The sequence below is a fragment of the Siphateles boraxobius genome, unplaced genomic scaffold (assembly GCF_051911475.1).
Source record: "Siphateles boraxobius isolate OS27281-9 unplaced genomic scaffold, OSU_SipBor_1 137, whole genome shotgun sequence".
NCBI classification, from domain to species: domain Eukaryota; kingdom Metazoa; phylum Chordata; class Actinopteri; order Cypriniformes; family Leuciscidae; genus Siphateles; species Siphateles boraxobius.
In genome coordinates, this window is record NW_027508741.1 from 2,437,501 (window position 1) to 2,453,863 (window position 16,363).

General features: G+C 44.4%; 2 protein-coding genes across 6 annotated transcripts in view; both read left to right on the top strand.

Moving 5' to 3' along the window:
* The window catches only part of clk2b (CDC-like kinase 2b), a 36,135-nt gene extending 29,839 nt beyond the window's left edge, over positions 1-6,296 (top strand). For all 3 annotated transcript variants that reach the window (XM_077229992.1, XM_077229991.1, XM_077229994.1), the window contains 2 exons: positions 2,477-2,567; positions 5,656-6,296. In XM_077229992.1, the coding sequence (XP_077086107.1) occupies positions 2,477-2,567; positions 5,656-5,829 (265 nt within the window). In that variant the 3' untranslated portion in view covers positions 5,830-6,296. The remainder of the gene's footprint in view (positions 1-2,476; positions 2,568-5,655) is intronic.
* Positions 6,297-11,169: 4,873 nt separating this feature from the next.
* On the top strand, positions 11,170-15,479 carry LOC143738101 (complexin-3-like). 3 transcript variants are annotated; one of them, XM_077230000.1, is made up of 4 exons: positions 11,170-11,313; positions 12,075-12,397; positions 14,049-14,136; positions 15,282-15,479. In XM_077230000.1, the coding sequence occupies exons 2-4, from the start codon at positions 12,216-12,218 to the stop codon at positions 15,477-15,479; spliced, it is 468 nt and encodes a 155-aa protein (XP_077086115.1). In that variant the 5' UTR covers positions 11,170-11,313; positions 12,075-12,215. The 3 variants fall into 3 exon arrangements, with proteins under 3 accessions (XP_077086115.1, XP_077086117.1, XP_077086116.1); XM_077230002.1 differs by lacking the exon at positions 11,170-11,313 and adding an exon at positions 11,481-11,589; XM_077230001.1 differs by lacking the exon at positions 11,170-11,313 and adding an exon at positions 11,512-11,599.
* The last annotated feature ends 884 nt before the right edge of the window (positions 15,480-16,363 follow it).

Here is a 16,363-nt window from a genome sequence, read left to right on the forward strand (position 1 = left end):
CGACACATCGAGGCATGATTCTGGACTCTGCCCTACACACACACACACCATCCGAACCTTCTATACACAGGGTTTGTACAAGGTGCTATAAATTGACTTTTTGAAATTTAAGTTTTAGAAAACCCTTGAAAACAGCCATATTTAATAAAAAAGTACTTTAAATGTGCTTGAATTATTGAAAGAAAATATATGTGAAATTAGTGTTTAATTTGATTGATAAAACAATCTTTTCACGCAAAATGAACTGCAGCCCGTCTGATATACAGATGCTGGTCATATAATTAGAATATCATCAAAAGTTTATTTATTTCAGTAATTGCATTCAAAAAGTGAAATTTGGATATTATATTCAGTCATTACACACAGACTGATATATTTCAAATGTTTATTTCATTTAATTGTAATGATTAAAACTGACAACTAATGAAAATCCCAAATTCTGTATCTCTGAAAATTAGAATATTACTTATGACCAATACAGAAAAGATTTTTAGAAATGTTGGCCAACTGAAAAGTATGAAGATGAAAAGTATGAGCATGTACCGCACTCAATACATAGTTGGGGCTCCTTTTGCCTGAATTACTGCAGCAATGCGGCGTGGCATGGAGTCGATCAGTCTGTGGCACTGCTCAGGTGTTATGAGAGCCCAGGTTGCTCTGATAGTGGCCTTCAGCTCTTCTGCATTGTTGGGTCTGGCGTATCGCATCTTCCTCTTCACAATACCCCATAGATGTCCTATAGGGTTAAGATCAGGCGAGTTTGCTGGCCAATTAAGAACAGGGATACCATGGTCCTTAAACCAGGTACTGGTAGCTTTGGCACTGTGTGCAGGTGCCAAGTCCTGTTGGAAAATGAAATCTGCATCTCCATAAAGTTGGTCAGCAGCAGGAAGCATGAAGTGCTCTAAAACGTCCTGGTAGATGACTGCGTTGACCTTGGACCTCAGAAAACACAGTGGACCAACACCAGCAGATGACATGGCACCCCAAACCATCACTGGCTGTGGAAACTTTACACTGGACTTCAAGCAACGTGGATTCTGTGCCTCTCCTCTCTTCCTCCAGACTCTGGGAGCTTGATTTCCAAAGGAAATGCTAAATTTACTTTCATCAGAGAACATAACTTTGGACCACTCAGCAGCAGTTTTTGTCTTTAACCCAGGCGAGACGCTTCTGACGCTGTGTCTTGTTCAAGAGTGGCTTGACACAAGAAATGCGACAGCTGAAACCCATGTCTTGCATACGTCTGTGCGTATGTGGTTCTTGAAGCACTGACTCCAGCTGCAGTCCACATTTTTTAATGGGTTTTGTTTCACAATCCTCTCCAGGCTGCGGTTATCGCTATTGGACACGTTTTTCTACCACATCTTTTCCTTCCCTTCGCCTCTCTATTAATGTGCTTGGACACAGAGCTCTGTGAACAGCCAGCCTCTTTAGCAATGACCCTTCTGTGTCTTGCCCTGCTTGTGCAAGATGTCAATGGTCATCTATTGGACAGCTGTCAGTCAGCAGTCTTCCCCATGATTGTGTAGCCTACAGAACTAGACTGAGAGACCATTTAAAGGCCTTTGCAGGTGTTTTGAGTTAATTAGCTGATTAGAGTGTGACACCAGGTGTCTTCAATATTGAACCTTTTCACAATATTCTAATTTTCTGAGATACTGATTTTGGGGTTTTCATTAGTTGTCAGTTATAATCATCAAAATTAAAAGGAATGAACACTTGAAATATATCAGTCTGTGTGTAATGAATGAATATAATATCCAAATTTCACTTTTTGAATGGAATTACTGAAATAAATCAACTTATTGAATGTATTCTAATTATATGACCAGCACCTGTATATATAGAGGCATTTCACATGGCTAGGAGTGTGATATTGCTCATATAAATATCCAAATATATAATACAGCTTTCATTCTTCAGGTTAATCATATATTCAATGAATATAAAATCACTTTGATTAAGAAAGCGATATCTAGTATAGATATCACAAGGAAATGTCATAGTGTCCTTTCAGTGGTTAAAGTTATTAATTTAACATTTTGTTTTATTAGTTTTTTTATTTATGTATTTACCTTTTTTAGAATTTGAAAGATAATAAAGATATTATTTAAGAGAGATCTCTGATTATAGTCTTTCAAAACCAAAACAGTAGTGCTTAAAGTCCTGGACTTTTGTTCTCCAGCATCTGTACGAACCCTGTATACAATAATTATTCATAAATTTGAAAAGGTTGAAGGGATTAATTGGGTGTTTGTAGTGGGCTGTTTACATTAATCTCACGTCATAAAAGCATTCTGAGGTGCAAGCACATCATCTGTCGTTAAAACTGAGCGCAGAATATAAATATAAATCGCTTTGCATTCTGGAAAAATTTGAATGAATCCACGTATCGCGATGCATCGATGATTCTCCCAGCTCTAGTGTCTCGTGACTGTGTAGTGTGTGAGCGTGACTTGACCTCTGCCCTCAGGAAGCAGAAGTACTTCTACCGTGGTCGACTGGACTGGGACGAGAACTCGTCAGCGGGGCGATACGTCCGAGAGAACTGCCGGCCTCTGAGAGTGAGTGACAGCGCATCAGTAGTGCGTATGCTAGTGTGCACTGACAGCGCCTGCTCTCTCTCTCACTCTCTCTCTCTCACTCTCTCACTCTCTCGCTCTCTCTCTCACTCTCTCTCTCTCTCTCTCGCTCTCTCACTCTCTCTCGCTCTCTCACTCTCTCTCTCTCACTCTCTCTCTCTCACTCTCTCTCTCACTCTCTCTCACTCTCTCTCTCGCTCTCTCTCTCTCTCTCACTCGCTCTCTCTCTCACTCTCTCTCACTCTCTCTCACTCTCTCTCTCTCGCTCTCTCTCACTCTCTCTCACTCTCTCTCACTCTCTCGCTCTCTCACTCTCTCTCTCTCTCTCTCTCTCTCTCTCTCTCTCTCTCTCTCTCGCTCTCTCTCACTCTCTCTCTCTCTGTCTCTCACTCTCTCTCTCTCACTCTCACTCTTTCTCTCTCTCTCGCTCTCTCACTCTCTCTCTCTCTCTCTGTCTCTCTCTCTCTCTCCCTCTCTCTCTATATATATATTTATCACTCTCTCATTCTCTCCCTCTCTCTCTCTCTCTCTCCCTCACTCTCCCTCTCTCACTCTCTCTCTCTCTCCCTCTCTCTCACTCTCTCTCCACCTATATATATATATTTATCACTCTCTCCCTCTCTCTATCTCTCTCTCCCTCTCTCACTCTCTCTCTATATATATTTATCACTCTCTCATTCTCTCCCTCTCTCTCTCTCTCCCTCTCCCTCTCTCTCCCTCTCTCACTCTCTCTCTCTCTCTATATATATATTTATCACTCTCTCTCCCTCTCTCTATCTCTCTCTCTCACTCTGAGTTTTGTGGATCAGTGTGGGTGAAACTAATTGGTGCACAAAGAAAGATCAGACTGCACATTAGATCTGTCAAAATTCGAATTTCATATTCGCAAAATTCGAATTGTATTTGAATACTGAAGTTAGAGGGGAAAAGTGCTGTATTGTCTCATGTGACCACAAGAGGGCGCAAGCAAGCGCAATAAACAAATATACCTCAAATCATATTTTATTGAAATGACATTCACTTTTTAAAGTGCATTAACTTTTGAAACAATTGTTCTTACATGAAGGATAATTTCCTTAATGTGCATGCAAGGAAATGAGGTTACAATATTGCATAAAAACTGTGTTTGTGCATCAGTAACCTGAGAAAACACACTTCAACACAGTGTAATGCACTACATGAACACACACACACACACCCACTTCTACATATTGTTCATCAAACACACCAAACGCTCTTGATCTGAGCGCTGAGCGTAAATATTTAGCTTGTGCATTATTCTTCAACTTTTTGAAGTGGGACACATAATTTCACATTTGGGGGAAAAGTGTTTTCGAATTTCGTTATAATTATGGCATGTGGTTTAGAAGTGCAGTTTCTACAGTCTCTCAGCTTGTGACTTTCATGCGTTTATCTCTCTCCCCCCCCCTCTCCTCTCTCACTCTCTCTCACTCTCTCCCCCCCTCTCCTCTCTCACTCTCTCCCCCCCCTCTCCTCTCTCACTCTCTCTCACTCTCTCTCACTCTCTCCTCTCTCACTCTCTCCCCCCCTCTCCTCTCTCACTCTCTCTCACTCTCTCCCCCCCTCTCCTCTCTCACTCTCTCCCCCCCTCTCCTCTCTCACTCTCTCTCACTCTCTCTCACTCTCTCCTCTCTCACTCTCTCCCCCCCTCTCCTCTCTCACTCTCTCTCACTCTCTCCCCCCCTCTCCTCTCTCACTCTCTCCCCCCCCTCTCCTCTCTCACTCTCTCTCACTCTCTCTCACTCTCTCCTCTCTCACTCTCTCCCCCCCTCTCCTCTCTCACTCTCTCTCACTCTCTCCCCCCCTCTCCTCTCTCACTCTCTCCCCCCTCTCCTCTCTCACTCTCTCTCACTCTCCCCCCCCCTCTCCTCTCTCACTCTCTCTCACCCCCCCCCCATCCTCTCTCACTCTCCCCCCCTCTCCTCTCTCACTCTCTCTCACTCTCTCCCCCCCCTCTCCTCTCTCACTCTCTCCCCCCCTCTCCTCTCTCACTCTCTCCCCCCCTCTCCTCTCTCACTCTCTCTCACTCTCTCCCCCCCTCTCCTCTCTCACTCTCTCCCCCCCTCTCCTCTCTCACTCTCTCCCCCTCTCCTCTCTCACTCTCTCTCACTCTCTCCCCCCTCTCCTCTCTCACTCTCTCCCCCCCTCTCCTCTCTCACTCTCTCCCCCCCTCTCCTCTCTCACTCTCCCCCCCCTCTCCTCTCTCACTCTCTCTCACTCTCTCCCCCCCTCTCCTCTCTCACTCTCCCCCCCCTCTCCTCTCTCACTCTCTCTCACCCCCCCCCCATCCTCTCTCACTCTCCCCCCCTCTCCTCTCTCACTCTCTCTCACTCTCCCCCCCTCTCCTCTCTCTCTCTCTCTCACTCTCCCCCCCTCTCCTCTCTCACTCTCTCTCACTCTCCCCCCCTCTCCTCTCTCACTCTCTCTCACTCTCCCCCCCTCTCCTCTCTCTCTCTCTCTCACTCTCCCCCCCCCCTCTCCTCTCTCACTCTCTCTCACTCCCCCCCCATCCTCTCTCACTCTCTCTCTCTCACTCTCCCCCCCCTCTCCTCTCTCACTCTCTCTCACTCTCCCCCCCTCTCCTCTCTCTCTCTCTCTCTCTCACTCTCCCCCCCTCTTCTCTCTCACTCTCCCCCCCTCTCCTCTCTCTCTCTCTCTCTCTCTCACTCTCCCCCCCTCTCCTCTCTCACTCTCTCTCACTCTCCCCCCCTCTCCTCTCTCTCTCTCTCTCTCTCTCTCTCACTCTCTCTCACTCTCCCCCCCTCTCCTCTCTCACTCTCCCCCCCTCTCCTCTCTCACTCTCCCCCCCTCTCCTCTCTCACTCTCCCCCCCTCTCCTCTCTCACTCTCTCTCACTCTCCCCCCCTCTCCTCTCTCACTCTCTCTCACCCCCCCCCCATCCTCTCTCACTCTCCCCCCCTCTCCTCTCTCACTCTCTCTCACTCTCCCCCCCTCTCCTCTCTCACTCTCTCTCACTCTCCCCCCCATCCTCTCTCACTCTCCCCCCCCCTCTCCTCTCTCACTCTCTCTCACTCCCCCCCCCCCCTCAGAGGTACGTGTTGTTCGAGTCAGACGAGCATCATCTCTTCTTTGATTTGTTGGAGGGTTTGATGGAGTTTGAGCCGGACCGGCGTCTCTCTCTCTCCGCTGCGCTGCGTCATCCTTTCTTCAGTCCCGTCCGAGACGTGGAACACTTCACTGGCTCCCGTAACATCAGCCGGTGACCTCTGACCTTTAACCCTGCTAGTGTTTCACAGCGGGTCTGACTGTATGGAGGACGCCCGTTTCTGAGCCGTGGAAACCCCCACAGGAGTGATGGACAGGTTGGTCATCCAATCACGTGTGCTTATGTCATGATGAAGAGACTGCTAATGATTGGGTGAGTTCTCCGCTTGCTGCTGATTGGAGGAGAGAAACACCCATTAGCATTAAACTGAAACCTTCACGAGCGCCCTGATTGGTCGGCCTTCACTTGACGGACAGCTTGACTCTGCCACTAGGGGGCAGGACATCTTAAGGTTGTTTTGGATCATTTCAGGAGCCTAGGATATCAAGTATTGCACATGTCGTGCTTCTCGGCAGACAAACACACTTTTTCAGTATTTATTTTACGACTTTTGTTGTTTTGTATGAGATTAATATCACTGTATATACAGTACATGTTCTCTATAATAAAATGTGCTTCATATCATTTGACTGAGTTGAAAGTGTGTGTGTTTGTGTGTACTAGGAATCTTTTGTAAGGTTTCTATCCATACAGCAAATAAAGTGAGTCGAGCTGTTGAACGCCTGTCCGATACGCAGTGTGTGTCCACATGGGAATGAAGTCTAGTTTACAAGCTGCTTCTGGGGAACTGGATTTGACTAAGTTTACCAGGTTAGTGCCATCAATATCCAGATGTTATAATGAGCTACTAGCAGGGTTTGAAGTTAACACACGCCAAATGCAGGAATAAATCAGCTGTGGCGAGTAACGCTGTCAAATCACGAGCTAATTTGTTGTGTAACTTATTATATTTACTCACTTTGCTGGAAGTTCGTGTAAGACAAATCTATGCAGATTTAGAGCAAATACTCGTTAATCATCACTATATATTAAATAAAGCGTATTGCGCAGAATCTGCTCATATCTGGCTTACTTGAACACACTCGTCACTACGCAACATATTACAGCGCTTGTTCATTTGCACTGAAGCAATAGCGAAGATAAAAAACATTGTTATTTTCCAACATCCTAATTTATGTTGATGTTCTCTGTACTGTAATGATCTGTCCACCTAAACACATGTTTGGTGATGAGGATGAAAGAGGAAGAGAGGAGATGCTGGATGACAGGATTTGTTTTGATAAGAAATTAATGTATGTAATACAAACTTTATAAAATATATATATAAACTGTGACGTAGTTAATCTGGTTAATTTCTTCTCTTTTTTTTTTTTTTTTGGGGGCTAGTAGAAGTTCTGAATGGCCGGTAACTTCAAAATTTAGTAGCCAAATTGTCCGGTGAGTGAAAAAGTTAGTTTCAAACCCTGGCTACTAATGAACTAGATGTTCAGCGGATAGCTGTGTGTTCACATCTCATTTATTTTGTGAAATAATGAATCTTATTACTATTACTTCTGCACAGAGATTGTATAAGCTGTATTGTAGTATAATCTGCAAAGTAAAAGTGGCCTAAATGGCAAATCCAGTAAATAAAAGCATTCTGTGAACGTCTCTTAATGTGTAAGTCAGGTGATCTCTTCTGGTCTTTGTCTTAAAGTCACCATGAAACCAATCACGAGGGCGGGGCTATAACCTGTCACTCACATGAGATCAGCCAATAGCAAACCACAACCATCCAATCAATTCCCCACAGACACAATCAAGCCCCGCCCACATTTGTTCTTGTTCCAGATAGGGATGGTGAAAACTAAACATTTTCTTGATCGACCACCGAGCCTCATTAGCTGGTTGAAACCGGTTAACCGATTAGTTTAAGATATGCTACGCTATTTGAAATAACAGCCATTTCGAGCCGCGCCTGCAATTTCGCAACTCTGTCGCATCTCTCTCTGCCTCCCGCTCACACATATACACACACACACACACACACACACACACACACACACACACACACACACACACACACTGCCCCCCACTCACATACACTGCCCCCCGCTCACACTCTCACACACACACTGCCCCCCGCTCACACTCACACACTGCCTCCTGCTCACACACACTGCCCCCCGCTCACACACACACTGCCTCCCTCTCACACACACACTGCCCCCCGCTCACACACACTGCTCCCCGCTCACACACACTGCCTCCTGCTCACACACACACTGCCCCCCGCTCACACACACACTGCCTCCCTCTCACACACACACTGCCCCCTGCTCACACACACACTGCCCCCTGCTCACACACACACTGCCTCCCTCTCACACACACACTGCCCCCTGCTCACACACACTGCCTCCTGCTCACACACACACACTGCCCCCCGCTCACACAAACACACACACCGCCCCCCGCTCACACACACACACTGCCCACCGCTCACACACACACACTGCCCCCCGCTCACACACACACACTGCCCCCCCACACACACACACTGCCCCCCGCTCACACACACACTGCCCCCCGCTCACACACTGCCTCCTGCTCACACACACACACTGCCCCCCGCTCACACACACACACTGCCCCCCGCTCACACACACACTGCCCCCCGCTCACACACACAATGCCTCCTGCTCACACACACACACTGCCCCCCGCTCACACACACACTGCCCCCCGCTCACACACTGCCTCCTGCTCACACACACACACTGCCCCCCGCTCACACACACACACTGCCCCCCGCTCACACACACACACTGCCCCCCGCTCACACACACACACTGCCCCCCGCTCACACACACTGCCCCCCGCTCACACACACACTGCCCCCCGCTCACACACACACACTGCCCCCCGCTCACACACACACTGCCCCCCGCTCACACACACACTGCCCCCCGCTCACACACACACTGCCCCCCGCTCACACACACACTGCCCCCCGCTCACACACACACACACTGCCTCCTGCTCACACACTCACACACACACACACTGCCCCCCGCTCACACACACACACACACTGCCCCCCGCTCACACACACACACACTGCCTCCTGCTCACACACTCACACACACACACTGCCCCCCGCTCACACACTCACACACACACTGCCCCCCGCTCACACACACACACACACACTGCCCCGGCGCCGCGCTTCCACTCACTTCACTTTTTTAAAATCCCCTACAGCGCGAAACATGAGTCCGGCAAACGCGGCGCCGAGGAGCTTGTATGTAATCGGAGGACAAATGGCTCCTTAGTTTTGAAATGGTTTGGGTACAAGGTGATCGCGTTGAAAATAAAGGCGTTAGTCTAGCGTTAGAAGCTCATTTGAAACATTGCAGCGGCTCATTTAAGAAAATGACAGCTCCGAAGAGACTCCGCTTTAGTTTGAGGTAACGTTACTGCTAACAATAATAAAGAAAGATGATCATCATCACCTTATCTGTTACCACTGAAATGTAGATGTAATGTATTTCCAAATCTAAGCCCATCTTATGCGGAGTGTTGCCTAATAGACTGAACACGATAAAACCAATGGATAAAACAGGCACCTTCAGAAAGACGCACCGGCCAAGGCAGGTCCAACTCACTGTGTGCCTTCTAATAACGGACAGAACAACTCTTTTGTGTAATTAATATTATTTTTTATTTTTCAAAAAGACAAGTGTTACATCTGTGTCTACCGACAACTTTGATCGGTTAACGTTGATACGGTCAACCATCGGTCAAACGGTCATCGGTTAACAATCCCTAGTTCCAGAAGCGTATCTCTCGATATACGACACAATAGAGGAGAAAAGACCAGCGCAACTTCTGTTACATCCCGACTTTGTTAATATTACAGTAATTTAACAAGTTATCATTTTTCTGGTTCTCTGATATTTGGTCAATTGTCACATTGCATGCAGCTAAACATAAGTCTTAAGTCTGGCTAAAAGTCTTTTGATTGTTTTTAAACGAGTTGTTATTATAATAATTTTATTTTTATGATTTAATTCATTAGCTTTTCATCAAACCCTGTGTGAGACTGAAATAATTACTCTGATTGCATGTGCGTTTAGTAACACGGATATGAAATGGTGTATTTTCATCTTTTCAGGAGTGTTTGGAGGTGGTGTGTGTCTGCAGAGCCAATCACAGAGGTGTGTGACGTCTATGATATTGTGTGTGTGTGTGTGATATCGGGAGGTGTTCTGGTTCTCAAGAAATGACTTCAGCGTCTGTGTTATATCTCTCTGTCTGGTTCACGTGTGGCCGCTGATCTCCTCAATCTTTTAAGCTGCTCGCACACACACACACTGTATTTTCTCTTCTCCGTATGCAAACACCCATCAGTGTCTCTGTTGTCTTTAATTGATTGTGTCCTCACCTGTCAGCTCCTCAAGGCCTCTTCAGGGTCACTGATAACGCCTGAAGGACCTTCACATGCTTCTGTCCTCCTAATATTACTCCACTGACAGATGAGTTACACACACACACACACACACACACACGCACTGATGAATCCCTCGCCTCGTTACACACACTGATGATTCTGCAACTACAGGCTTTTAAGGATTTTGTAAATGCCTGCATGTTGTTAGTATGAATGTTGTGGTAATAGCACAATTTACCATAGTTGCCCAATGTACAGTACAGAGATAATGAAATGTAATACCAAAATACAGAGACAACACAAAACAACCACAAATAAATATCTAGATCTTGGAATCGTTAAAAGTAACTGATCATAAAACCGCAGATTAATGACGTTTCACCTCAAGTTTCACATCAGGAATCAAGTTGGCGCCAGACCATTTATGGATATAAATACATTTTATTACAAACAATAAAAGCGTATATTCGATCCGGAATCGAGCCGGCCGCCGTTGGAGTGACGACGCTGGACTTCCTGCAAACGCTGAGTCAACTTATTCACTGATATTATTATTATTTTTGTGTATATATACAGCTGACAGCAACAGTTCATTTATTTCAGTAATTCAAATGTAAAAGGTGTAAGTAATATATTTAGAATATATAACTATATACATATACATGATTATACTCTTCAGAGGGCCGTCATTTCTGTATTTAAAATCCTTTTTTTTTTATTGATTTCATGTAATATTTTAATTTTCTGAGATTTTTGGATTTGGGGTTTTCATAAGCTGTAAGTCATAATCATCAAAATTATAACTTTTGCACAATATTCTAATTTTTCGAGTTTCACCTGTGTGTGTGTATATATATATATATATATATAGGTAAAAAATATGAACACTATTATTACTATTATTATATTTACAGGTAGAAGAAACACTATTATTTATAATAATATTTAGTTTTCTGGTAAAACAAACTTGTATTATTTAATATTTTTTATTAGTAGTATATTTTATTTACTAGTAGAACAAACTATTATTATTTATTACATTATTGTTTTATTTACAGGTAGAACAAATAAATATTAGTTTCTGTTACTTAATATTACTTTATTATTTAACAACTGCTTGTTCACCTCAGTATGAACGACATCATAAGTGTTTTTTCTCTTTCAGTCAAGAAAGGCTTTCGCTCTCTGAAACCACTGCATCACTCTCGGGTAAAGCCTACATTACCTGTGTGTGTGTGTGTGTGCGTGTGCGTGTGTGTGTGTGTTGCACGTGCTTCTGCTCCATTGGCTAATGAGATTCCCCTCATTAAAGTCTTTAGTGTAGTAATCTGGAACTGCACAGCAGAACCGAGACCAGAGCGAGCGATCCGCAGAACAGGAACTGTCTGGAATTGATTGTTCCTGTTAAGGAGGGAAAACGTGGCCTGGATGAGCGGAGCTTCACAGATGGCTGTTACTGGATAGAGACGAAGAACGTGTGTGTGTGTGTGTGTGTGTGTGTGTGTGTGTGTGTGTGTGTGTGTGTGTGTGTGTGTGTGTGTGTGTGTGTGTGTGTGTGTGTGTGTGTGTGTGTGTGTGTGTGTGTGAATTTTTCATGCGTCTATGTTGATTACTTGATTGTGATTGGTCAGTGGTGTCATTCTGTGCTCATATATTTCTCTAATGGTTCTAAACTGTGTAACTGATGATGTTCCCAGTGTTTCTTCCTCAGTTTCTGTCGTGTTTTCCGGCACTAATATCTAAATATTCTTAAATCAAGATACATTTACAGGAGAAGAAGCAAAATGGCATAAGAAACCTTGTTTTATGAAGGGGTTAGTGTCAGAAAAATGATTTAACTTTATTTTTCTGACCCCATTGTCAGAATCTTGTTCTCTCCATTGACCAATCATAGCACACCTGCACATTTAATGTGTGTGAACTGTGAACGTAATTAATGGTGTTCTTGCTGTGTGTCCTTGTCCTTGCAGATTTAAGTCTGAGTCCCTCCATCTGTCCTGTGTGTGAGCTATTAAACCGTCTCGTCTACAACACACACACACAAACACACTGAACATGATCCACCTGAACACACACACACACACACAGATAGTGGCAATATAGATCTGATCATGGAGTCCGCGGTGAAGAAATCTCTACTGGCTCCCATAAAGACTCTGAAGTTCTGCGTGAACGGAGAGAAGAAACCGTCCGGCCGGAGCAGGAGCGGCTCAAAAGGTCAGGGGTCAAAGGTCAGGGCCTGCGCAGACACGCATCTGCTGCGACCCTATCAGGCCGACCTGGAGAGAGAGAGGTGAGAGGTCACATGACCATCTAATGCTCACGAGGGCATTACACACTTCGAAACATGATGCTCTTCCTCAGTGTTTCCAGCACAAACATCTAAACATTCTTAAATCCAGATACATTACTGGAGAAGCAGCGTGACTGAAGATATTGAGTCTTGTTTAATGAAAAATTATTAGTATTAGAGTGAGTTTGTGCTTAAAACAAGAATGGGGTCAGAAAAATAACCTTGTTTTCCCTTTGAATTAACTTTATTTTTCTGACTCCATTGGCAGATATTAGTTCTTGATCCTGAGCGCATACACACACACACCACACACACACACACACACACCGGATCTGATGAAATCATGAGGTTTTGAAAATCCAGCTTTTAATGTTGTTTATATGTCTATGTGGAGTTTTTAATATGCTTTAAGACAAACATGTGTAAATTCATAAGTCGACAGCATTGCTGAGTATTTTCTCCTTAAAACTGCAGTGAACCAAAAGCCCTATTCGTACGGGATCAGTATGACCCGGTGACCTCTAGTCATTAGTAATAATTGCTGAGTTTGTCTGAGATCTTAATCCCGTGAGAATCGCCATGTCTGTAATTTGTAAAGTGAAAATTCCCCCGAAAATGACCTACTATATTTCGCCGAACACCGAGGTCCTGTGATAATATCAGTCCCGTGCGAATCCGCATCTCTGTGATTTGGCCGGATCGTATATCATTTTTTCAAGGTTTTTGTTTCATGTGCGCCTTTTTATCCATCTTTCTCGAAGAATGGAGGCTGTGTTGGAGTGTTTTGATTGTATTTTGGGTCCTGGGTCATATCGCTATACACAACTACACAATTTGCATAAAGTGAAAATCATCAGAAGAGCAAAAACAAAAAGAATGATTAGATGGAGATGAATGACATGTATAGCAGCGTGCGGTAAGGAACTTTATTCTGTTTATGTCATAATATATCATACAGCTAGACCTATAACGAAAAGACATGTCCAAGCAATATTCTATTGACGTCATATCCGGGAGATAAGTCAGTAAATTTGAGTAAATACACAGGCTTCGGTTATCCCGTGTGAATGCGCCACATGAAATTCAGATGTGGTAATTTCTAAATCACACGAGGTCCCCGGATAATACGAATCCCGTGCGAATAAGGCCAAAGACAGTCTCAAAAACACGGTTTGAAATCGCTGGTGTTTCTGACGTCACAAACTACCTTGTAACCAATCAGATCAACGTGTGATCGTCAACGAGTGGATCTCTGAGTGAGTGAGTGAGTGAGTGGAGGCGGGGCAAGGATGAGACAAGGGTGTCGAATTACATTCAAAATATTTAAGAAGTTAAGACATTTTTCAAGGAACAAAAACGTTTAAATATCATTTTGGTGATCAAATATGAGTTTTAAGGGATGTTTGACTACAGGGAGACTTTAAATGTAAAACAAAATGCTTTTTACTGCCACTGTCCATCCCGATGTGAAGACATCAGGTCAGAGAATCAGCAGCTCTTTCCTCGTCTTAAAGCAACTTTAAAAACACCACATAGACATATAAACAACAATAAAAGCTGGATTTTCCCCACAGGGGGACTTTAAAAGTCCAGGTCTCGACTGAGTGTTCGATCGCTGTGAACCGGTTACTCTCTCTCACCCGATCTACAGGAAGCTTCGCGAGGCGATGAACGCTCAGAAGAACGCAGAGAGAGCTGCGATGAGGCTCCATTTCAGGAGCAAATACCAGCTGACCAAGGTTAACACAACACACACACACACACACACACACACACACAAGACAATATAAGGCTCTTCACAACAGGAATGAGAACTAATGACAACTATACTAGCGTTTGTACCAGCGGACGATAATGTTCTGTTTATTATAAGCGCTGCAGTTTATGTCGCCTGTCGCTGGATTCTGATTGGCTCTCAGTGTATAAGTTGTGACATCACAAATACTGATAAACACTGGAGGGAAACATTAAATGTGTCAGTTTTTTACTAAATGGATCTAATAATAATAACTTTCTCGCTTGATGGTGTTTGTGTTTGAGAGAATCATGCAGATGACAGATAACATTAAGATATTCATAAATAATTTTTCACATGCGTGTAAATTTGATCTATTCAATTAAAATGAAAATCATCAGAATAGAGTTTTGCATGATGCTGTTAGTCCTCATCTCATCCGTCTCCTTTATACTGTTAAAATCATGAATCATTTTTAAATGAGTTTAGATTGATGAGCATTGACACACAGCCTGCTATTCGATTTCGATTATGATTCTTCATTTAATTTGATTCGATATTGATTCGCTTTAATATAATCAGGTACAACCCAATTTTTCTCAAGGAAAAAAAAATGTTTACATGATGGATTTATCCAAACATACATTAAATATTGAAGGACAGATTGAGTAAAATATGAAGAGTGTGTATGAGTTATGTTTCTAGCTGACTCCAGATTATGGTCTGTGAATGGCTTTAAATCTGACGTTACGTGACATTATTGCTGTTTTATTGACGAGTGAAACACTGATTGATGGATTACAGACATGATTGATTTCAGTTGTTCTGAATCTTTCAACTTTCCTTCTGATGTTCATTGATGTTGATTTGCTGCTGTAACTAGTAGTGAAGAGGAAGAGATGATCGGTTCATCTGTCACACACACACACACACACACACACACACACACACACTGATGAAACTGAGACTTTCTGATTGAAAGTTGATATGTTGTTTCATAAAAGCATCAGAGTAGTGAAGAGGAAGAGATGATCGATCTTGGGATTTAAGATCAAAATGAGAATCAATTAAAATCAAGAAATCTATATTTTGATGTTTGTTTGTCGTTGTCCTCCAGCTCATTTGTCTGTCGTCTTCTACACTTCCCAGAATGCCGAGGACCGGAAGCGTGTGCGTTTGGCGGGGGGCAAAGTGCGTCTCCCCCGAGATCTAGCCAAGATGGTTCGCCCCGACTCTGATGATGGAGACGACAGCTTCAGTGTGATCAGAGCCTTCCAGCGCCTGCGCTTCAGCACACACACACACACACACACGCCAGCCAAAGCAGAGCAGTGCAGAGTCATGTGACTCTCAGAAACACTCTCTCACACACACACAAACGCCAGCCAAAGCAGAGCCGTGCAGTCATGTGACTCAGAAACACACACAGAGCTGTGCAGTCATGTGACACTCAGAAACACACACACACACACACACACACACACACTCACTCACTCACTAACACACACACACACACACACACAGACAGAGCTGTACAGTCATTGACACAGAAACACACACACTCACTCACACACACACACACACAGACAGAGCTGTACAGTCATTGGCTCAGAAACACACACACTCACTCACTCACTCACACACACACACACACACACAGACAGAGCTGTACAGTCATTGGCTCAGAAACACACACTCTCACACACACACACACACACAGACAGAGCTGTACAGTCATTGGCTCAGAAACACACACTCTCACGCACACTCTCACACACACACACACACACACACACACACACACACACAGACAGAGCTGTACAGTCATTGGCTCAGAAACACACACACACACACACACACACAGACAGAGCTGTACAGTCATTGGCTCAGAAACACACACACTCACTCACTCACACACACACACACACACACACACACACACACACACACACACAGACAGAGCTGTACAGTCATTGGCTCAGAAACACACACTCTCACGCACACTCTCACACACACACACACACACACACACACACACACAGACAGAGCTGTACAGTCATTGGCTCAGAAACACACACACACACACACACACACACACACAGACAGAGCTGTACAGTCATTGGCTCAGAAACACACACACTCACTCACTCACACACACACACACACACACACACACAGACAGAGCTGTACAGTCATTGGCTCAGAAACACACACTCTCACGCACACTCTCA

Coding starts and splice junctions, on each gene's coding strand:
- LOC143738101 (XM_077230000.1), top strand. CDS start 12,216: ATGGAGTCCGCGGTGAAGAAATCTCTACTGGCTCCCATAAAGACTCTG. Junction 12,398..14,048: donor GCCGACCTGGAGAGAGAGAG/GTGAGAGGTCAC, acceptor CCCGATCTACAG/GAAGCTTCGCGAGGCGATGA. Junction 14,137..15,281: donor GCAAATACCAGCTGACCAAG/GTTAACACAACA, acceptor TACACTTCCCAG/AATGCCGAGGACCGGAAGCG.